The sequence below is a fragment of the Aspergillus wentii genome (assembly GCF_001890725.1).
Source record: "Aspergillus wentii DTO 134E9 unplaced genomic scaffold ASPWEscaffold_9, whole genome shotgun sequence".
Classification (NCBI taxonomy): domain Eukaryota; kingdom Fungi; phylum Ascomycota; class Eurotiomycetes; order Eurotiales; family Aspergillaceae; genus Aspergillus; species Aspergillus wentii.
In genome coordinates this window covers 199,237-221,253 of record NW_024467840.1, presented here as the reverse complement: position 1 = coordinate 221,253, position 22,017 = coordinate 199,237, and the positions used below count along the sequence as shown (strand labels likewise).

The following is a 22,017-nucleotide window of genomic DNA, read 5'->3' as shown; positions in this document are numbered from 1 at the left end:
GTTTGTTTGGTCAATATACGATCATATGTTCTATCTTTGAATACTATAATAAGCACTATAAATGATCCTTCCCTATCGATATTGTAGCCTAGATGCAATCTCTCCATGCTATTGTTGCCTATTAATGTATGCACACGGATGAATTTTCATATTACTGCTATCCAAACAGGCTATATCATCGTCGACATTGCAATTTGATGATTCTGGGGTTACACTATTTAGTTACCATGGCAGGAACTAGGATAAGTGTCTTAGAGAAAGTTTATCAGTATCTAATTGAGGATACTAATTTTTCATCATCGTGATGTTGAGACATCTTGACAGAGAATGTTCATTTAATTATTCAGAGTTACTGAGAGACTACCAGACCATGCCATTCCAACGGAAAATCTAAGGTGGTTTTGTGACCTGTAATCATATATGGACCTCTAGTCAGTACTTAGCTTGATTGTATTCGTATGTTCTGATGTTGTGTCTGCTATACTAGTAGTATTAACCTTGAGAAAATGAACCATGTGATTTTATATATTGTCTATCATGCCATTGATTACACGACGTCAGTCATTTATTGTAATAGTTCTCAACTGTCAAATTTGTCCAATAATAAGCTTGATCCAGACTGCACCTGTCAAGATTGAATTTTTCTGATAGTAATACGAGGTAGTCTGAGTCATTCAAGGGACAAATTCGCATGTGCTATACAGCCTTGCATACAGAGGCCGTGTAGACGTCATTGCGTTGTGTCAAGTTTCTACCCCGCTTTTCGATGTGTTGGCGAGGCTGAACGGCAGAAATGAGGCTACGACTACTATTGCTTCGAAAGGGAAATTATATAGTAAGATTCTTTGCTGAACGTATCCTGTTTATCCATGTGCCAAGACCGTAGAAAATAGGGCTTGGATAAGTCACGCAATATAGGAACAATGAGGGAAACTAAACATCGACCAAGCAACAATAGATTGACATACAAAATGATATTCCGGCTGAAGCACTCCCCTCCTCAAAAATTCTCCTTCCGTACTAGTTGACGGATACATGCGCTTTCCAATCGCTCTCGGATTCATTTCTTCCACTAGTCTCAGACATCTGTAGATCTTCTTGGCTGGCATCACCTTTGGGGGCCAGGCAGCGCTTGCGAAGAGCCTACACATTGTCATCGCCCCAGCCTTGTGAGTGGAAGCGGTGGGAAGAGTTTTTCATCACCTTGATGCGGGTAAGTTGAGAAGAGCACTGTGTAGCCGTGCATCCTTAGGAGCATAAGAAATCATAGCCCCTGCGCAGGGATAGTCAGGTGTGAAGAGTCAAAGGTACGAGCCTCATTGGGCATCAACGTCTGGTTTGAAGTAATGGATGGCCAGTCGCCGATAATGAAGTCTCCTCGGGGTCCGAGCTACAACTAGAGCCTCAAAAATCAGCATGTATCCAAAAGGCTGAGAGTCCAGATGCAAGTGCTGTCAACAAGATTTATTGCTAATCCAAGGCCAAGTTTATATGAAATGAATTTGAAATGATAGGTTAATGCATATAATGACATAGTCAGTTACCGTTGATCCACAGTTGGTAATAGATTTGATAGGCTGGAAGATAGCTATGGATGTAAATGTGCATGGGATCCTGACAATAGATATCATTACAAACCCATCAAGCATAGAGCTTTGATGGAATTCCCTCATGGATTAATATTTCCTTGTTATATACGTCTATGAATTGTTGCTCTGAAGCCTTGTTTAGTCAAGGGTGATACTCGAGGCTGATACTCGAAGCGGATGATAGGCTACCCAGCCACCAGAACAACAATCGCTGACAGAAGATACTTCTCTAGTGGAGGGAAAGAGTCGAAGCTTTTGAATCTCCAGGCAACCACTCGCGATACCTTGGTCATATGGTATCTGGTTTGTAGTGTCGGGCGATTCAACATCATCTAACATGGACAGACCTATCGTATAATTGCCTCAGTCTGTATGAAAGCTTTCATTGATGGGCTATACCGTGAGTATACCACGAGTATGGTGTACGTAGTGGCAGTGCTGAGTATACCCTGATCAAAGACCAAGTATATACATATCTATACTGAACGCTTCTATATAAAGCCGGACACTGTCACCTATCATCGATATATCTAATCATCAAATCTTCTCTCTTCAAGTCACTATCGAGCCAGAAAACCAAGCTACAAAATGAGATTTTTAACGAATACCCTCATCACTTTCCTGGTCATAGGACTTTCCGGGGCTACTAGTGCTGATCTTGGATTCTGTTATAACCGGTAGGTAACTACTCTTTGTCTTTCATCCGGGCATTTTCAGTTAAGACGAATTCTAACCTTATTGTAGAGCAGACCCTGATCGTGGCATCGGCAATTTCTGTCAGTGTGAAGGAAATGGTGCGTCCTTCAAACCTGACTTTTTATATACTAGGAATACTGATATTCTCTTCCATATTAGGTGAATGCTACTACAGGGGCGCGAATAACTCATGCGACCCCGTTGGGGATGCTCTTCCTAATGGCTGTCCATGAAAATTATAAGGGATGGTTTGGCATGGAAAGTATGGATAGGCTATAAGGGCAACTTGTATTTCGCGAGTGTGCAGGGATAGAGTGAAGCCTAAACGGAATATTCTATATTCTACTTGCTGCTGGCCGTCATAGTAAATGTTATATTGTTTCTGTGGCTTCTCATTAGAAAGCTATTTTGAAACTGTAGTTGGCGAGAAAGTCAATATAGCCCTTTTTAGCTACTGGCTAACTGTTTAATCGGTATAACATAGGCCTTTAAGTCACTATATAGTTATAGATTTGTACCTCGATGTTAATATCTACCAGTCCACTTATCTGCGCCCTAACAACAAATTGACTTGCAAGCTAACATGGAATTCAGACTAATGGCAGATATAAGTGTTATTATCAAGGCCTCAATTATCTCACAGTCCACAATTTTCATAATTAAATGAGAAAAAAATGTATATCAATACATAATTATAAGAAAAGAATAATACTTTACTCATTGAGCTGTGAGTTGTTTACCATTAGTAGCTCTAAACAGTCAATATCTTCAAGCGATAAATTGTTCGACAAGCTTCTTCTATTATGAATCAAGAATGGGGATAGACTTAAGGGTCCGGTTTAGAAGTTGATTCAATCCTGATTGCGAGTGGGTTGTGCAGCCAATAGAAGTCAACTTCCTTGCAAGGTCGGCAGCTCCAGTGGATATTGTTGGCTAAGGATCAGCGTAACCCCCGCATCTACTCCTGTGCCGTCGAATAGGATCTTCTGGAAGAACGAGTCTGAAGTCGGCACATCTCGGTGGAGATCCAGCTGTGCTGAAGATGTCGAGTCTAAAGCGTTCTCGTCTGACAGGATCTGCACATCTTCCCCCCGTGGACAGGCTGGAGATGGTGTCGACGACACGCCGGCCGAGTACGCCCCAGGGGAAGGATGCCCAAGGGGCCGCAATTCATGCCCGGGGCTTCCGGGTGTCGATCCCATTGAAAATATCATGGATAGCACCAACGAGCGAGTCCCTCTTTTAAACCCTTTTAATGGAAGGAATGGAAATCTAATACAGCCCAGTGAATGCCGTGTACGATTGACCAACGGCCAGTACAACCGTATGGCACGGATGCTGAATCAATACCGTGGCATCAACTTGTACTAGTTTATCCTAGACAAGGATAGAGGCATTAAATATAATAAGCCAGAGGATTATTCTTAATGAAGCTACTCGACATGTTGACAATAAACAATACATTATAATAAATTATACCCTTGTATAGACTATAGCTGTATCCAATCTCCCCCGCAATCTCTGCCCACCTCCCTGGCCGACTTTCCAATTCTCGCCTTCCACTTCTCAGCAGTCCCAGTCTCGACCAGCTCTTCCACTTCCAGCGAGATCAACGCGTCAAACACCCAATCCTGACATCTCCGTTTCCCATCCCTCGGCGCTTCCTCTGCCTTGATGACCTCGATAACCCTCAGCCGCTGCGGCACATCCAAATTTGCGATTTTGCACATCCCAATCGGTCGTTCATGTATGATCGAGGTGCCTATGCGATGATCCGGCTGGTACCATAATTTGTCGAGGTCGATTAATTTGACGTCGAAGAGGTCACCGAAATCTTCGTGTGGTTTGTAGATCATAAATGCCCAATGGGATCGGTGGATGGGGTCTTCACCAGGCCCGGATATTTGGATGGATAAACGATATGCCATTCTGAATGAGTTAGTTGGGATTGGGCTGGATATATGAATACTTACATTGAATGTGTCCAATGGTATCTGGTGGTCTGGGATATTGTTAAAAAATCCTCCGAGGGCTGTGGTCCTTTTAAACTCGACGCAGGTGATGGCGGGCGCAGCGCTAACAAGTAACAAGCTTCCAGTCTGCATGCAGCTGATTCTATGGTATAACCAAATCTCTTTATACTTTGTCTGTCTTGATAAATAGCTTGGATCCACACTTTTAGAAAGCATTGTATCACTTTGAATGATCACTTTTCTTTTCTGGATATATTTATATTTGCATGTACTCAAGTCCCAAAGTACTGCATCCCTGTTGCAGAAATGTAATCAAGATTGCTCGATAAGTCTTAATACGAGACTCGTCAAAAATGCCTTCATATCAATACAGGTTATCTTCTTTTCTTGAACACCTGTTCCATCAGCTCAGCGAGCTGACTTATGTATAATAAGCTTTACGCTACGTCTAGGTTTACATCATACACAAGGCAATAGAAAGAAATCCAATCGGATATTTACTGTAATACCATGAAGGATTGTAGTTCAGCTCTCATGTATATCTCAGCTGCGGCTGAGGGGTGGGGTGAAGTTGAAGCCGAGGACGTTTATTGGAAGATCGGAGCTGGATAATTTTCAGCTCTACAAAATGACGTCAATCTATACAGACAAGATGTAGATCCTCATCAAATCCATCGATCTTATATTATCCGCAGGATACTGTCTCCGTCTATATACTATTCAATATCAACATAACTATGGATCGAATATCTTGCCTGGATTCAACAGCCAATGAGGATCCAGACTCTTCTTAATACTCCGCATCACTTGGATCGACTCTGTGCCGACTTCCTCAGCCAGGAATTCTTTTTTTCCCAGCCCGATTCCATGCTCGCCCTGTTATCGTCAATAATGCTCGGTATATGTACGAATAACTTACAGTGCATGTCCCCTCCATTTCCAACGCCCGATGGACCATATCATGGACACACTTCTTCACCATCTCGTGTTCCCTTTCTCCATCAAAGAGGATAGTCTCATGGAAGTTGCCATCGCCAATATGCCCAAGCATGCTCCCGAATAGCCCTAGCTCATTGAGATCTTTTTTGGATAGTTCTTTCCTGGTCAGCATAGAAGTAGATATAAACTGGATATACATACCAACAAGCTCTACCACTCTGGATAATGGAACAGCCACATCCGTCGACCAGACTCCATCGCCAGACTCTCTCAAGCTGAGCATACTCCAAAGTGCCTCTTTCCGAGCAGACCAGAGTCTCTTCTGTCGTTCTCCATCGTACTCACACTCAAAGTTACTTCCTCCGTTCTTCTCGATAATCGCCTTAGCCTGGTTAATATCATCTTGCACACCAGCCTTTGTCCCGCTGAATTTGAAGAAAAGCGTTGGCAACTCTTCCCACTTTCTCCCGGTTGCTCCAACACGGTTAATAACACTCATCTGCACATCGTCAACAAGTTCAACAGCACCGACCGGAACTGCTTTATGGATAACTTGAATAGCAGCCTTGGCTGCGTCTCGCATACTCGGAAATGTGACCACCGCAACACCAGTCTCATCAGGGATACGAGCAAGTTTCAATGTTGCCTCTGTGATGAGCCCGAGTGTACCTTCGGAGCCCGTGAAGAGGCCGTTGAGGTTATATCCAGCGGAGGATTTTCTATCACGTCAGCTCGTATCGATAGACTGAACTGAACATGTTCACCTACCGCGGTCTCTTTCTGGTTTTGACAATCGTCCCATCGGCCAGGACGACAGTCAGATTGACTACCCAGTCTTTCATTGTCCCGTATCGGATGGCATTTGTTCCGCTGTTTTGTTAGATAGATCTATATCGAGGTGTAGATATCATACCTGCAATTCGTACCAATCATTCCTCCAATTTGCGCCTATAGAATTAGCACTGAGGAGAGTATGTTTGATAGGCATACATACGGTCAGACCAGGGTCAATCGGAAAGAACAAGCCGCTATCTTTGATTTTTGCATTCAGATCCATCCATGATACGGACGGTTGCACGACGATATCCATACTATCGATATTAGCAAAAACCAGAAACGGAAAGGGGGGAATGATACTCACTCGTCAGGATGAAAATCAACAACATTATTCATATACACAAAATCCACACTAATACCCCCGAATGGAGCAGAGAAGTGCCCTTCAACACTCGATCCACCAGAGTATGGAGCTTGATATATTAGCTTCACCGGGAATAAAAAAAGATCAACTCACTCAATGGGACCTTGTATTTGCTGCACAATTTGGCAATCTTCGCAACATCTTCTGTGCATGTTGGAAAGACAACAGCCACAGGGAGAGCATCGATGTTGATCGACGACCATTCTGAGTATCCATGTGCTTTGACAATCTCGTCGTCTGTGCTGACGCCGTCTTCGCCTAGGAGATGGTGGATTTCGTCAACGGCCTATATAGAGTCAGTAGATGAATAGCATACTTTCGGTAAGTCTACCTTTTGCATCTCTTCCCTCGTTGCGTATTTTGGCTGATCATTTTTCTTTTCATCACTTTGATTGAACAAAGTGTATTTTGCTACTCCAGCTGATACCACACCACCAGCAATAAATGATCCCAGCCAAGTAAATGATTTCCCTGGAACAGGATCTGGGGAAATAGAAGTGTATGACCGAAATAATCGAGGTACACTCCTACACAAGCCTCTCTCGATTGTCCCATTGTATACCGTTCTCGAGGCAAGTCGTCTCGCAATCAAAGACATTTTTGACATTTTAGACATTGCTGGATAAAGTTGATACTCATCTACAAACTACATCAGTTAGAACACTTCTACTTATTCTAAATTCCTTGAAATGCAATCGGGTAATTCCCGAATCAGTAAAGTAGAAAGGATATTAGGATTTACAAGATTTACATGCATTCAACGCGGGGAATACGATCGGCAATCGGCACGGGAAGTATCCAGTCTATATAAAGTTTACACGGGAATTACCCGTTCACAATATCATGATTAGAATATAAGATGATCCATTTCGGTATAGAATAGTGCACGTCAGATCATCTTATCGATAGAACACATACATCATGTAAGTCAGCACATCATACACAGTATATGATATCTAATCTTTCAGGTACACGGCATCCTTCGCCTTCTTCGAAGCACTGTGGCAATTCGGCGTCAAAAACGTCTTTGTTAACCTCGGCTCGGACCATCCCAGCATCATGGAAGCAATGGTGAAGGGGTATAAGGAGCGCAAAGACCACTTCCCCCGCATCTACACCTGTCCGAATGAAATGGTCGCATTGTCCATGGCGGATGGATATGCGCGTGTCACGAATGAGCCGCAGTGTGTGATTATCCATGTCGATGTGGGCACGTCTGGTCTTGGGGCTGCGATTCACAATGCATTGACTGGGAGAGCGCCAGTGCTTATTTTTGCGGGCTTGTCGCCGTTTACGTTGGAGGGGGAGATGAGGGGGTCAAGGACGGAGTATATGTATGTTTATATCTTTTCACTTTGAGATGATGCTGATCATGCAGTCACTGGTTGCAAGATGTTCCCGACCAGAAACAGATTGTGGCGCAGTACTGTCGCTACACTGGGGAGATTCGGTCAGGCAAGAATATCAAGCAGATGGTCGGGCGAGCACTGCAGTTTGCAACCAGCGAGCCCAAAGGACCTGTTTATCTCATGGGAGCGAGAGAAGTCATGGAAGAGGAGATTGAACCATATTCTCTCAATCCAGAGTACTGGGAGCCTGTTGAGGCTGCCGCATTACCTCAATCGGCTGTGAAGTTGATATCAACAGAACTGGTGAATGCGAAACAGCCTCTTCTCATCACGGGCTACAGTGGTCGCAACCACCAGGCCGTGGGTGCATTGGTTGATCTGGCGAATGATGTCAAGGGCTTGCGAGTTCTTGACACAGGATGCTGTGATATGTGTTTCCCAGCCGATCATCCTGCATCCTTGGGAATGAAGTACGGCTCGGATGAGAGTATCACAACAGCAGATGTCATTCTTCTTGTTGATTGCGATGTGCCCTGGATTCCGACGCAATGTAAACCAAAAGATTCTGCGCGCATTTTTCATATCGACGTCGACCCGATGAAGAAGTTGATGCCGTTCTTTTACGTGAATGCTCTGCGGAGATATTCAGCTGATGCATTTACGGCCGTCTCTCAGTTGGTCTCGTATATTCAGTCTACACCAGAGATACAAGAAATTGTCAGCTCAACCGAATTCGACAATCGATGGACGACTCTCCAACAGAATCACCAGAAACGCATCGAGAACCTCGACCTGCAAGCCATCTCTCGCCCAGACAACACCTTCAACACCTCCTTCCTCTGCAAGAAGGTCCGCGAAATCGTCCCAGAAGACACCATCTTCGCCGTCGAAGCAGTAACAAACACAATCCTCGTCTCAGACCAAGTCCGACCAAACCTTCCCGGCCAGTGGATCAACTGCGGTGGTGGCGGACTTGGATGGAGTGGCGGCGGTGCACTCGGCATCAAACTAGCTACCGATGCAGTTGATGAAGCAGAGGGACTTGAAAAGAAGCGCATGATTGTGCACATTGTCGGCGATGGCACGTTCATGTTCAGTGTTCCGTCGAGTGTTTACTGGATTTCGCATCGATATGGGATTCCTATTTTGACTATTGTGCTCAACAATAAAGGTATGACCCCTTCCTACTGTACTTGATACATGCTAACTAGATAGGCTGGAACGCCCCTCGACGATCGATGTTGCTTGTCCATCCAGACGGCCTCGGATCAAAGGTGGACAACGGCGAGTTGAACATCTCCTTCGAGCCCAGTCCAGATTACTCTGGCATTGCCCGGGCAGCCAGCGATGGCCATATCCACGCAAAGCGTGTCTCTGCAGCGGACCAGTTAGAGTCTGTTCTACGGGAGGCGACTGATTTGGTCCTGGGAGGTACCTCTGCTGTGATTGACGCATTTGTTGGATAGATAGATTATGAAAAATTGACTGTATTTGATAGCTATTTGATATTTCCGACTCAGAAGAGATGAGGCAAAGAGAACCCTTCATCTATATCCTGTAGAAGATGCGCCGGCAACATGATATCCTCTATACCTGTTTCCCAGTTCTGAAGCAGTGGACTGAAGATATCATGAGGAGAGCCATCTGTTTCGATATTGGCAATCCTCAGGTCATTTTCATCTACGAGATCTGGTGGGTTGGTTGTCTCAGATACTTGGTCATCTATCCCTTGCTGTGATCGGGCCCGTGAAGGAGCCCGGCTCTGGCTGGCATCTGAAGCTGTCAGTTCTGGCTATACTGGATTGGCGGCTCAGAGAACATACTGATACGTTGCGATCCAGCTCGCTGCTTCAATGCGCCCAAAGCAATGGCATAATCCCTTGCAGAAGAATGACCTTGTGCCATTCGGAACAGTGCTTGGAGACAGTTACCCCACGCGGTCTCAAGCTGTTCCTTGGAAAAAGAAGCAATCAAGGACTCGTCTGAATCTGCCAGAACGAGGATGATTCCTGCTGTGACGAGGTCTATTCTGTCAGTACTAGGTCTGCTGTGGAGATGTCATGAAGACCTACAGAAAACACCATACCACCAGACACCGGTAGAATCGACAGCTGTTGCCCTTTCCAATGATTCAATCAGATTACACGCTGCCTGAACACATAAAACGGCGCAATTCTTCTGATGGATCCTTGGTAGATCTGATGTTGTTTCAGTTTTATCGCGGGAACAGAAAAGACTGAAGGTGGGGCGATATAACAGTAGCTTCAAATGGAGGAATCTGGCCTGAAGGACGTTCGACTGTCTTTTGAAAAGAAGTTTACTCTCGATATGATCCCTGTTGTTCCAGTCTAGATTAGGATGAAGGGCCTTTTCGAAACTCGCTAATTCCGAGTCTAGCTGTAGAATGGCCTCTAGATCTCTGACTGACCCGTTGGAGCCCCTGTCCGACTTGTCTCCATGATATACATTGAGTAATATCTTTCCAAGGATGTCTATCAGTTTGAGATTCTCCAAATAGGATGTGGTTTGTGAGAATATCTCCTCTGGTTGGCGACAGTCGTTCATTCCAACTATCAGAAATTCATCATCGATGGTATCTGGCAAGGGAACATTGTATCTCGGTGCCGTTGGCGGCCGCCCCATTGTCATACTGACAGTGCTGTTCTTGTTAGACATATACAAGAAATGCAGGCTGGACTTACATGTCCATTTGAATGCAACCATGCCAGACACGTCGTCGTATCTGTGTTTCAATGGCACTCATTTCCTGGGCATTACCCATCGAATGTAATCCCAGTCCAAGGGACATGCGATATGCCAATCCGACGATATTCCAGCATCGTGTGGGATACTGTGTGCATTGGAGATACTGCGCGACAAGCAATAAAGCTTGTACATGACACAGACTGCCACTATCCAGCAGATCAATATGTAGTAGACCCTTTATGCGGTCATAGAATAACGCAGATAGTCTTGTCTTTTCGGTAAAGTCTAAATTAGAGAATTCACAGGCCAGCGCGAATATGGCATTCAGTGCGCATGAGAAGACCGAGGAAGGGCAGTTACTCCCTCCTAGACCGATGTCTGGTATATTGTTTGTCGACGTGTCTTGATTTGTCCATAGGCTCTCGTACGCCTTCATGAAGCTATGGGTATGAACCCATGGATAAAATACATGCACGTTATGGAAGTAGATATCCAATAACCAGTCCGCCGCTCGACGAGGCGGAAGCGAGAAGGTCTCATCAAGCAGCGATGAGTTCTCTTTCGGAGTTGCCAGTATAGACCCGGAACTATGTCTAGCAGTCTTTCGAGTGGGTACCACCTGCTGGATCAGCGATACCACCGATGATTGTCCGTAGAATTGATCAGCTGTACTGGACACATGGTCCATCATGGGTATCGCTGTGCCCATCGCATTGATAGGGCTGACTGTATCTGCAGGTGCGTTCTGAGATAATATAGCCTCACTTGCTTCAGGCGTCTGGACATCTGGGATTGTTCCTACCGGCCGGGTATCATCCGACATCTGCGCTTGCCGTTCGATGTTTTGTACATAACTCTGTAGGGATTGTGTATAGCTAACCTGTTAGTATACTGTTATGATATATAGGTAGTAGCTTACGCTCGTTCGCTTTGATATTTGGCCGTGCTAGAGATAACTTGGTAGACACACGCCGTCGACCCTCGTTTCTGACAAGCGGTGCAGACAGGCTTGGTGCCATCGCACCGGACCTTTCGCTCTCGACAGGACGTGCACGCCAGAGCGACACGTCTGCGTTTGGGAGATGGTTCAGCATCCATTTTCGTTCAGAGCGACAGTGAGTGTGAGAAGGTGGGAAATATCCGTAACAATAGAAGGTTGTGTCATTGCGGGGATCGGGAAGCACCCGAGCGTGCCGAGATCATGCCGAAGCCTTCAAATAAAGCTGTCACATTCAAATGAAATAAAGTCAAATCCCGATCAGGGAACCTTATGATATCTCCCAATCAGACCCCGTAAAAGACATTTTAATAGCCGAATTACTGGATTGCGTTAGCTTTGCCCTTTGACTCTATTATCTCGTGGCTTCACAAGTCGTCTCGAATTCCTAGCCTGTGATGCGGGTCGGCACAGTGTTATTGACAGAAGTCGATGCAATCATGACAGTTCGTTGATCGAGAATGAGATCAGACATAGAAACATCACTGCATCCTAGAACTTGAAGACTAACGAGAGGTGTGGGATCATTCGTGACAATATAGTAAATGAAGCAGTACTCTTATAAGTAACATTTATACTATTACTAGTAATATAGATCTCCATAAAATAAAGCTATTTAGAGTTAAAAACTACTGTATACTGTGGATCAGTGGAATACCAATAAATTAGTGGGTAATCGATCTTCCAACGGGATCAGTGATAGCGGTAATTTCGTCAATAGGTTGATACAGATTGTGCTGATAAATGAAACCTGTGGCTTATCATGCATGCAAACAGAAGCATCGGTGGATGATTATACCGGATCGGAAACATACTAGAGTTGCTTGTATAATCGATATGCTATTTCTCAGATCAGCAGACGGTCGGGATAATATCACTCCACTCGGGCACATTGTGACTAATTAGGTGACAGGGGGATTATTCCCACGCACCCACGCACTATGGATGCGCTTTAAAGGTCACTGGACATATAGCTATTCAACGGCAGATTTGCACTCTCTTCTCGCCTTATTATTCACAGAAATTCATTGATAAGATCTTATTGAGGAGAGTCACTCGAATATCATAATGTCCAAAAAGAAAAGGGAGGAAAACATGTTCCATATCAGCAACTTATCCCTTACGAGGGAAATCGTCATGCTATTCACGATATGTTCGGCGCAAGGAATGGTGCAGGCTTCGCTAGCACAGGGTTTCCTCCCTGGTATAGTGATTGGAGAGGCCTTTGGAGCAGAGCCAACCGACATCGCCTGGTATCCCGCTGCCTACGCGCTCACATCGGGTGCCTTTATGCTAGCATTCGGCCGTGTGGGGGACATCGTCGGCCATAAACGTCTGTTCGTTGCGGCATGGGGTTGGTTTGCGTTATGGGCTCTCCTCGCAGGCATATCTGTCTACAGTAAATCGCAGGTCTTCTTTGACATCTGCCGCGCCTTCCAGGGCATCGCTGCCGCCGCATTGGTCCCGAGCGCACTGGCGATTCTTGGGAGTATCTACAAGCCGGGTCCCAGGAAGAATCTGGCATTTTCGCTCTATGCGGCCGGGGCGCCGATCGGCTTCACCCTCGGGGCAGTCTTTTCGGCGTTGCTCGCTCAGCTGGCAAGTTGGCCATGGGTTTTCTACATCAACGCGATTGCCTGCCTGATATACGGGGGTTTGGCATGTCTCTTCGTCCCACATATCGATAGGAAGCCTTCGCAGACAAGGGAACCATTCGATTATCTGGGAACGTCGACAATCATCAGTGGTAAGAAATGAAATCCTGTCATGCCAGAACGAGCTAATCGCTTTCCCCAGGGCTTATTCTTCTCAACTTTGCTTGGAATCGTGCCCCAGAAACAGGATGGGCCAGTGCCCAATGCATCACGACCCTTATCATCGGTCTGCTCCTTATCGCTGTCTTCTTCCGACTTGAAAAACGAACAACGCACCCGATTGTCCCGGTGGCACAGATCGACCGCGACGCTGCCTGGATCCTTCTCGTCGAAGGTCTTGGGTGGTCATCCTTTGGTATACTGTGCTATTATTCGATCAACTTTTTGATTCGTCTTCGCGGCAATACCATGCTCTCAGTGGCAGCACAGCTCAGTCCAGTGCCGCCGGCTGGTATCGCTGCCAGCGTCTTGACTTCAAATCTTCTGACCAGGGGGGTCACGCCGCCAGTCATTCTCGCCTTCTCGCTGATCTGGTTTTGCGTCGGCAACATCATCCTGGCAACAATGCCCGTCCACCAAACCTACTGGCGCAACGTTTTCTGGGCGTACTTACTCAGTCCCTTCGGGATGGATATGAGTTTTCCCGCAGGGACAATCATGTTGAGCAATCTCGTGCCCCTTGAACACCAAGGTATTGCAGCGAGTCTCATCGCGACCGTCGTTTACTATTCTCAGAGCTTGGGTCTTGGCATTGCTGGCGTGGTGGAGGTCAATGTGGCACACGATTCGGTGCTCGAGGGGTACCGTGGTGCATTGTATCTTGGAATTGGATTGAGTGGTTTTGGGTTCATCGTCGGGGTGGGCTATGCCCTCCAGTGCATGAGACAGAACAAGACAAACCCGGAATCGAACGACAGAGTAGAATCCACAGAGGCAGCATCCAGTGACCAGCCGTAACTGTGAATCAAACCGTGGCCGTCAGAAGAAAACCATGCTCAAGGAACGATTCTTATCTGAACAGTAGTCTGCCTTAGTAAGTAGCAGGTCTTAGAGACTGCCTGAGTCTGTTTGGTTTCCAGTCTGTCTCCCTTGCGCAGAAGTCAGGGAGTATAACCACCCAAGTCAGAATACCCTCGGGAGATACAATCCCTGCAGCCTCCCACGAGACAGACATCTGCCCTCCACGTATAGATAACTATCCGAAGAGAAAGCGACAGTTAGGGTATTGCGTATTTTTGTCGGCCTTACTTAAAGTTCTTTAAATGTTGTACAGGAAATGGCTGAAAGGGGTATAGTCAGTAAAGTATGATGACTCACCTTTTCAAAGGATGCATGTATTATTTAGAGGCATGTATCTTTTTGATATAGATGTTGTTGGACTGCGTCATTGGGGATCGGGAAGTACCCGAGAGTGCCGAGATGCATGCCGAAGTCTTTGAATAAAGCTGTCACATCAAAGTGGATTAAAGTCGAGCAAATCCCACAGTTCTTGTGTCAAATCCCGAACAGACAACCTTAATTTATCTGCCAATCAGACCCCGTAAAAGCCGTTGTAATTCCGTTATGTCCGTTATAAAACACTTCATGCTCAATCCTCAGTCATCATCATTCTCATTTTTATTCCTATCTACTCTACCATGTCTGAAAAACCAACCATTGTTCTCGTTCCAGGTGCCTGGAGCAAGCCGTTCTTCTATGAAAAGCTTCAATCATCTCTTGCTGATAGAGGCTTCCAGTCAGAGACCCACGCGCATCCATCCATCGGTGCTGAACCGCCTACCAAGACTCTCGATGACGACGTCTCGGCTTTACGGGGAGTGATCGCCAGACTTTGTGACGCAGGCAAACGCATTGTTGTCGTTGCTCACTCGTATGGTGGAATCGTCAGCTCCAGTGCAGTTGAAGGACTGGGGAAAGAAGAACGCAACTCTGAAGGGAAGATCGGGGGAGTGATTGAGATTATCTACATGGTTGCTTTTGTCGTTCCCAAAGGACAGAGCCTGATCAGTGCGTCTGGGGGCCAACTTCTTCCTTGGATCAAGACAGAGGTAAGTCATCAAATCTAGATGTACCATTTGTATACTAACATATCAGGGTAACTACGCATCCTGCACCATCGGCCCCGAAGGCGCCTTTCACGACCTCCTCAAAGCAGATCGGGAGAAGTGGAATGCTGCTCTCACACATACCTCTCTACCTGTCTTCTCTGGCATTTCGTCATATGAGCCGTGGAAGACCATTCCAACTACCTATGTTCTGGGTGAAGAAGATCAAATGCTGCCATTGGCGATTCAGGAGTATATGGTGCAGATGCTGGGGACGAAGCATACATATCGACTCAAGAGCTCACATCATCCATTCTTGAGTATGCCAGACACTGTGGCGGAGATTATTGAGGAATCGAGTGTGAGGCAGAATAGGAATGTTTAATCGATATGACTTTCACTAGCTTTGATGATTCTGGCTCTATCTTGGTGGCGGGAGCGGTGTTAGTCCTGCCCGATGGGACTACAACCCTTTATATCTCCCCGAACAGTTTGATCGCGGAGCAGTCGATGGGCCACTGCTCTCATTTACGTCTCCATGAGAACAGGGCGGATCCTGCGGAAGGTAGCCATCTACAAAAATGAAGCTTTGGAAAATACGACGGAAATTGCAGAGCTGGGCGAGAAAGGTCTGTCATTGATAATATTTGCCAAGCTAGGTTATCCACAAGAAAGAGCTGGTCCTATATTGTAGGCAAAAAAGAAGAAAAACAAAAAAAGGAAAGGAAGGGAAGGAAAGAAAAACAAAAGGCTTCTTTTTGGTCGAATGGGAAAAGTGCTACGCCTTTGGTTAGACATGGCTTGAATAGATGGGCAATGGCCGTAATGGCCTGGCCATGGAAAAAGGAGGGTAGTCAGTTGGGTGTTTCTAGGCGCGAAGGTTAATGAGAGGCGTGTTCCCTGGTCCATTTGACATTGAATGTCGGACCAGGGAAGCAGTCGTTAGGCTCGCTCAGGGATGTCTTGCAATGGGCCCAACATCGGATTCTTGCGGGCTCTGCGGCGAAAGAAGACTCGCTTGGCCCATTTCCAGCTTTCAACGCCCATGAAGAACAAGACGACCTCGACAGCCACGATGCCCCATTCCCAAGTGATGGGCTTGTGTTTGAATACGACGTCGTTTAGCACAGGGATGTAGAGGATCGGGAACATGGTGATCCATCCAGCCATGATGGACCAGAAAAGAAACTTGTTCCGCCAGACATCGTACATCCACTGGGTAAAATATTTCTTGGATTTCGGCTGCATGCGGAAGAAGGACCGGCGCATGTTAACCATTTCCCAGGCCAGAAACAGCGCAAACCAAGTCAGACACACGAAGGTGGTGGCTCGCGCCCGAAAGACCAGTTCGCAGTCTTTGATCTCCTCTGACCACTCCTTGTTGCAGCCCCGGGCCAAATTACCGTCGCCGAATCCCCACATGCGGACAGAGAATGCCGCCAGGCACAGTGCTGCGGTCCAGACGCCATAAACCAGAATGTCGATGATCACCTCCCAGGTGAAGATGCCTTGCTTGCTCTGGGGAGGACGGTCCATTATATCGGGGGCAGCCACCTCCATTCCGAGGCCCATATCGGGCATACCCGACGTGATCATGATGATCCAGAGGATTTCGACCGGGGCCAGAGGAAAGACGGACTGGTTGTCAGCATCTTTGAAAGCCAAGCCAATAAGCAAAGTACAAGCCTGAGCGATATTTTCAGCTAGTAAATGAAGGACGAATTTCTGGATATTATCAAAGATACGACGGCCCTCTTCAACAGCATTAAGGATGGAGGCAAAGTTATCATCTGTGAGAATAATATCAGATGCGTCCTTGGCCACATCCGACCCTGCCTGTCCCATAGCGATACCCACGTCAGCATGTTTGAGGGAAGGGGAATCATTCACACCATCTCCAGTCATAGCCGCAAAGCGACCACGGCGATGAAGGGCGTCAATCATACGCACTTTGGTCTGCGGAGCACAGCGTGCAATGACCAAAGGGAGAGTTGGAAGTGCATCAACCTCCTCATCAGTGAGCTTGTCAAATTGGCTGGCAGTCAGGACCATGGCATCTGCGACATCTGCTGCGACGGTGCTGAAATCAGCGGGCAAGATTCCCACTTGCTGTGCGATTGCTTTGGCAGTCCCCGGGTGATCACCAGTGACCATATGCACAACTATTCCAGCCCGATGGCAGGCCTGGATCGAGCCGGCTGTCTCCGGGCGTGGGGGGTCATACAAGCCAATCAGTCCAAGAAAGCACAGATCCTTTTCTACTTCCTCACGGTCCAGATCCGAATCCTGGAGCAGTCGTGTCTGCTCAGTGTACGGTCGATGGGCCAGAGCCAATACGCGAAGTCCCAGCTTGGCCAGCTCCTCCATGTTTTGGAAGATCTTGTCACGGTGATCGTCGGTCATGGGCACCGGGGTAGACGAGTCTTGGTCCCAGATCACAGAGGTGCAACAGTCGACGATGCGCTCGACCGCGCCCTTGGTAAACACCATGCTGCGTTCCCCCTGCGGGGTGACTTTGCTGAAAATCACAGACATCTTCTTAACGGTCGAGTCAAAGGGAAATTCCGCCTTTTGGTACCAAACGGCACCCGGGGCTTTGGTCCAGCGATCACGGTTCCAGTTGAACCTCGATGCAAACACTTCAATCGCGATTTCTGTGGGTTCGCCCCTCGCATTCCATTCACCGTCTTCAGACTGGTACACATGAGAAAGGTTGGCCATAGAGGCAGCGTCCAGAAAGTCCTCAAGCGAGCGGTTTCCCGAGACCAGGCCTTCTACATCTTCCGCGACACGACCTTCCGTCACAGTTTCAAATTGCAAAGGAGACGCAGAGGTGAAGGTAACATCTCCTACGCAAGGATTGAACGGCTCGTTGGATGCGCTGACGGTGTATGTGCCTTGAGACGGAACCCATGCCTTTTTGACCACCATTTTGCCCTGAGTCAGTGTGCCAGTCTTATCAGAACAGATATCGGTGACAGCACCGAGTGCCTCCAGCGAGTCTAACTTGCGAACAATGACATTCCGCGCGACCATGTGCTTGGTCCCTACCGCCATCGTGATGGTAAGGACAACCACCAGGCATGCAGGAATCATACTAATCCCAGTTGCAACAGCATACATGATGACTTCAGTGTTGCTGCTGAAGAGGTTCGCCGCCATGCAAACAATGGCAAACAGAACAGCCACTGCAAACAGTAAACAGGCCAGTTTGGACAGCTTCCTTTGTAAGGGCGTTCCAATATTGACACCCAGAAATCGGCCCACAGAGTCCGTTCCAGTAAGAGCCCAGGCCTGGACATACCACCGCTTCTTGGTCTCACCATCGGGGCCACGCTTGACGGGACGATGCTTGCTGTCGCTGGCTCGCAAGGCGAGGGCAATGGAACCGATTTCAGTGAACATACCGGTACTAACCACCACGCCCCGGGCACGGCCACGAGTGACGGTACTCGAGCTATAGGCGATATTGAGACGGTCACCAGGGCCAGTATCTTCATGAAACGTAGAGTCACAATCCTTCTGAACGGGAAGAGACTCGCCGGTCAGGAGAGCCTCATCGGTCTCGAAGTTAACTGCTTCCACCAGGCTAGTATGGTCAGCGTCACTGGAGGCACATGAAAAGTCACATTTGCATCGCAACAGGACTCACCGAATATCCGCCGGAACGGTATCCCCCGTCTTCAGCTCGACCATGTCACCCGGCACGATCTCCGCCGACGGCACTGAGAGAGTCTGTCCGCCTCTGGAGACAGTCCCCGTGGGTGAGGACAGTGAATGCAATGACTGCATCGTCTTTTCCGCGGCGTACTCCTGAAAGAACCCAACCACGATATTCAAGACAATCACGGCGCAGATGACTCCACCCTCAATCCACGACTGAATTCCGAAACTGACCGCCATGGCCAGAATCAGCACCTGCATTAAACGAATTGGATCAGATTCGGGGAGTTCTCAACACGATTTCAAAGCATCATCGCAAAAGTTTAGTGGGCCGCTTAACTAGCATCATTGCGTTGGCCACCTGGCGCACAAGAATCTTGAGCACCGACACGCCCTCGCCTTCGTCCAGTTTATTTGGACCATATTGTTGAAGACGACGACTGGCTTCTTCGGGGGCCAGACCATCGTCTATCTGAGTGCTGAGTTGCTTGACGACAGTTTCAAAAGTAAGCGTGTGGGCTGGCTGGTGTAGTGGGCTGCCGCCCGACCCTGTGTCGGGGGCGATGTTATGCTTTTCGTCTGGCATCATCAAAGATGATTCGCTGGTGAGTAGCTAGCTGTAGCTGTGATGTCTACTGAGGTGCTTGGCTATCTTGTCTGTCTGTCCGAATCTGTCGGAGAACTGAGCAGGCTGTATGTCTGCTAGGGACGAAAGCGACTCTTTAAAACCCCCAAGGTAAAATGAAATTTCTGCCCACATCGAACAGTTCACATGGCATTCTCTCGGCACGGCGAAAGTAACCAGTTAACAAAACACCAGCATTATGTAATTTCACAAGGATTCCAGTCCTGGGGAAAGCTGACTGGCGCTCCGCCCATGCGGCAGCATCGCCAAGACTCGTCCGCTACTTGGCGGTGGCGTTTGTTTGCCTCGATAATACGTTCTTCTCCGCATATCCCCGGTAGAGGGCGGAGATTTCCTCTCAGACGCAGATGCCATGGCTTCTGGGCCCCGGCGATCGTCATGTTGCCCAGGATGGCAGGTCCAATATGGTCAAACCAACCATGTTCACCACACAGTCCATCCCAGCAATCCGTCCAAAGTAAACCATAATTTCTCCTCACATCAAATAACTCTAAGTGCTTGATGTGATTATTTTATAAGGTCTGAATACGTGATTCCCTTTAGACTGACTGACTAAATGTATCAACTCACAACTTTTGATTTTCAGCGTGGTTGCGTTCGCTGTTCCGCTCTTGACTAACCGCAAAGGGAGCCCAACCTTACTTTGGCCAATCATAGCTACACAATGACATGTCACTCCGCCAGAATACGCGATCCTCGTGTTCAAGAAAAACTGGAAATTTTGTTTTAATCTTGCTACTGTGCCAGCTGCGGACTTACCAAAGCGATTGACTGAGTGGTCGAAATGGCAGGGGACAGTTCTCTTTCGCGATGTATTTCTTCACTTGTCTCGTTGAGTCGGAAATTGGGCAACAGAGAATCGAGAGAGAATGAGGGAGAGCAAAAATCGTTATCCAGTCGCTTAGTGGATGTCTTCCTGCGTACGTGGGATCTGGGTTTCACTGCCTTTGGTGGTCCACCTGTACACTTCCAGATTCTGCATGCCAGGTTCGTGGAGGGACAGGGCAACAAGGAAAAATGGGTGGATGAGCAAACTGTAAATCACTTCCTATAGCCTCAGTAAGGACTTACTAACAACGCATAGTATCAAGAGCTCTTTGCCATTTGCCAGGGCCTCCCAGGGCCAGGGAGCACGAAGATGCTTTTCTGCCTGGCCCTTTTGCACGCAGGCTTTATTCCCGCCCTGCTAGTGTTTTTCATCTGGAGGTGACCTAGACTACAACACCAACTGCTTGTTGATCTCCCACTAACGATTTCAGTCTTCCCGGCGCAATTGGCATGTATGCCCTCTCGCTTGGTGTCCAAAATATCGGTGATACCCTTCCCGAGCCGGTGTACGCCCTACTCTCTGGCCTCAATGCCTCGACAGTAGGAATCGTTGCTCTTGCAGCCGTACAGCTGGCCGACAAGGCGATTCGCGATAAATTATCTCGGATTCTGGTAATCTTTGGTGCATGTGCTGGTCTCTGTTACAATGCGCTGTGGTATTTCCCTGTTCTGATGATTATTGGCGGTTTTCTCACGGCGATATGGGATGGGTGGTTGTATCAGCAGTGTTGCAGGGCAAAGATTGCTTGGAAGAATCGCCATCGTCATCAAGGGCCGGAAGCGACAGATAGTAACCTCACGGACGTGGAGTCTATTCGGCTGGAAGAGAATAGAGTGCAAGTTAACGGGAGAATGCGACCGAGAAAGACAGCTCCTGCAACAGAAGGACCATCACGAACCTCAACTGAGGCTACCAGTCCAATGGAATCCATTGAAGAACCATCGCAGCAACACATTATCCGGATTAGGACTGGGCTTTTTATCATGACCCTTTTCTTTGGTATGCTCACCTGATAATCGCTCAATACTTGGCATTAACATACCTAGCTTCCTTCATCGGCATCCTCGTCGCCAGAGGCCAGCTTGCCGCTCCGCCCCTGGTTATGGACCTCTTCGCCAACATGTACCTCGCGGGAACTGTTATCTTTGGTGGAGGCCCCGTCGTCATTCCCCTTTTACGCTCTTACGTCGTCGATCCAGGCTGGGTCTCTAGTCGAGATTTCCTAATTGGTCTCGCCATCATTCAAGCGTTCCCCGGTCCTAACTTCAACTTCGCTGTCTTTCTGGGGGCGCTGGCACTGCAGCATTCACGCTTTCCAACCATCTTGGGTGCGTTCCTCGGTGGTTTAGGGATCTTTTTGCCGGGAATCACATTGGCCATTTCAATCCAAAGCTTCTGGCGTGTATTGCGGAAGAGGAAATACGTGATTGACTTTCTCAGAGGAGTGAATGCGACTGCAGTCGGGCTTGTCTTTACTGCTGTATACCGACTGTGGGAGATTGGATATCTGACTGCTGAACGAAGCGATGGGCAGAGCCTGGCAAAGGAGCCCTGGTGGGTGGTTGTGGCAGTGGTGACATATGCAGAGAGCGCGTGGTTTAAAGTGCCCCCAGCCATGGCGATTGTCATGGGTGCCGTGCTAGGTCTCTGTTGGTATGGGGCTGTGGGTCGCTAGCATATTCTGATATTTGGGGGGATACTTTTGATCGATAATAGATAAAATGTATTA

At 47.6% G+C, this 22,017-nt stretch overlaps 10 protein-coding genes across 10 annotated transcripts; 5 read left to right on the top strand and 5 right to left on the bottom strand.

Annotated features, from left to right (window-relative positions):
* Positions 1 to 2,177: 2,177 nt before the first annotated feature.
* ASPWEDRAFT_176819 (uncharacterized protein) lies at positions 2,178 to 2,518 on the top strand (the record flags this gene model as incomplete). Its single annotated transcript, XM_040831558.1, has 3 exons — positions 2,178 to 2,266; positions 2,334 to 2,383; positions 2,445 to 2,518. The coding sequence occupies 3 exons, from the start codon at positions 2,178 to 2,180 to the stop codon at positions 2,516 to 2,518; spliced, it is 213 nt and encodes a 70-aa protein (XP_040683826.1).
* Positions 2,519 to 3,175: 657 nt separating this feature from the next.
* On the bottom strand, positions 3,176 to 3,487 carry ASPWEDRAFT_176818 (uncharacterized protein; the record flags this gene model as incomplete). The annotated part of the gene is made up of 1 exon (XM_040831557.1): positions 3,176 to 3,487. One exon carries the CDS (start codon positions 3,485 to 3,487, stop codon positions 3,176 to 3,178), a length of 312 nt encoding a protein of 103 aa, XP_040683825.1.
* Positions 3,488 to 3,763: 276 nt separating this feature from the next.
* Positions 3,764 to 4,214, bottom strand: ASPWEDRAFT_45714 (uncharacterized protein; the record flags this gene model as incomplete). The annotated part of the gene is made up of 1 exon (XM_040836609.1): positions 3,764 to 4,214. A coding segment is annotated over one exon (439 nt), but the record flags the coding sequence as incomplete, so codon positions are not given.
* Positions 4,215 to 4,993: 779 nt separating this feature from the next.
* On the bottom strand, positions 4,994 to 6,996 carry ASPWEDRAFT_54825 (uncharacterized protein; the record flags this gene model as incomplete). The annotated part of the gene is made up of 9 exons (XM_040838109.1): positions 4,994 to 5,134; positions 5,178 to 5,353; positions 5,399 to 5,916; positions 5,966 to 6,067; positions 6,111 to 6,145; positions 6,192 to 6,288; positions 6,339 to 6,447; positions 6,492 to 6,684; positions 6,715 to 6,996. The coding sequence occupies 9 exons, from the start codon at positions 6,994 to 6,996 to the stop codon at positions 4,994 to 4,996; spliced, it is 1,653 nt and encodes a 550-aa protein (XP_040683823.1).
* Positions 6,997 to 7,367: 371 nt separating this feature from the next.
* Positions 7,368 to 9,213, top strand: ASPWEDRAFT_121209 (uncharacterized protein; the record flags this gene model as incomplete). Its single annotated transcript, XM_040829058.1, has 3 exons — positions 7,368 to 7,732; positions 7,777 to 8,918; positions 8,963 to 9,213. Coding segments are annotated over 3 exons (1,758 nt in total), but the record flags the coding sequence as incomplete, so codon positions are not given.
* A 23-nt stretch (positions 9,214 to 9,236) lies between these two features.
* ASPWEDRAFT_45713 (uncharacterized protein) lies at positions 9,237 to 11,575 on the bottom strand. Its single transcript, XM_040836607.1, has 5 exons — positions 11,373 to 11,575; positions 10,450 to 11,328; positions 9,820 to 10,406; positions 9,571 to 9,771; positions 9,237 to 9,520 (listed from the first exon to the last, which is right to left on the bottom strand). Exons 1-5 carry the CDS (start codon positions 11,549 to 11,551, stop codon positions 9,264 to 9,266), a joined length of 2,103 nt encoding a protein of 700 aa, XP_040683821.1. The 5' UTR covers positions 11,552 to 11,575; the 3' UTR covers positions 9,237 to 9,263.
* Positions 11,576 to 12,518: 943 nt separating this feature from the next.
* Positions 12,519 to 14,062, top strand: ASPWEDRAFT_32354 (MFS transporter; the record flags this gene model as incomplete). The annotated part of the gene is made up of 2 exons (XM_040833649.1): positions 12,519 to 13,197; positions 13,248 to 14,062. The coding sequence occupies 2 exons, from the start codon at positions 12,519 to 12,521 to the stop codon at positions 14,060 to 14,062; spliced, it is 1,494 nt and encodes a 497-aa protein (XP_040683820.1).
* A 680-nt stretch (positions 14,063 to 14,742) lies between these two features.
* On the top strand, positions 14,743 to 15,809 carry ASPWEDRAFT_62807 (alpha/beta hydrolase; the record flags this gene model as incomplete). Its single annotated transcript, XM_040838675.1, has 2 exons — positions 14,743 to 15,153; positions 15,200 to 15,809. The coding sequence occupies 2 exons, from the start codon at positions 14,743 to 14,745 to the stop codon at positions 15,533 to 15,535; spliced, it is 747 nt and encodes a 248-aa protein (XP_040683819.1). The 3' UTR covers positions 15,536 to 15,809.
* Positions 15,810 to 15,863: 54 nt separating this feature from the next.
* ASPWEDRAFT_62805 (cation-translocating P-type ATPase) lies at positions 15,864 to 19,898 on the bottom strand (the record flags this gene model as incomplete). The annotated part of the gene is made up of 4 exons (XM_040838674.1): positions 15,864 to 18,739; positions 18,803 to 19,068; positions 19,175 to 19,392; positions 19,892 to 19,898. The coding sequence occupies 4 exons, from the start codon at positions 19,896 to 19,898 to the stop codon at positions 16,093 to 16,095; spliced, it is 3,138 nt and encodes a 1,045-aa protein (XP_040683818.1). The 3' UTR covers positions 15,864 to 16,092.
* Positions 19,899 to 20,243: 345 nt separating this feature from the next.
* Positions 20,244 to 21,963, top strand: ASPWEDRAFT_176809 (putative chromate ion transporter; the record flags this gene model as incomplete). The annotated part of the gene is made up of 4 exons (XM_040831556.1): positions 20,244 to 20,495; positions 20,544 to 20,665; positions 20,719 to 21,287; positions 21,335 to 21,963. 4 exons carry the CDS (start codon positions 20,244 to 20,246, stop codon positions 21,961 to 21,963), a joined length of 1,572 nt encoding a protein of 523 aa, XP_040683817.1.
* Between the last annotated feature and the right edge of the window lie 54 nt (positions 21,964 to 22,017).

Excerpts from the sequence above, each read along its gene's own strand:
- ASPWEDRAFT_45713 (XM_040836607.1), bottom strand. The coding sequence starts at position 11,551 with ATGGATGCTGAACCATCTCCCAAACGCAGACGTGTCGCTCTGGCGTGC. Across the intron at positions 11,329-11,372 it reads AAATATCAAAGCGAACGAGC|CTATACACAATCCCTACAGA; the intron begins GTAAGCTACTAC and ends CTAACAGGTTAG. Across the intron at positions 10,407-10,449 it reads GGTTGCATTCAAATGGACAT|CACTGTCAGTATGACAATGG; the intron begins GTAAGTCCAGCC and ends TAACAAGAACAG.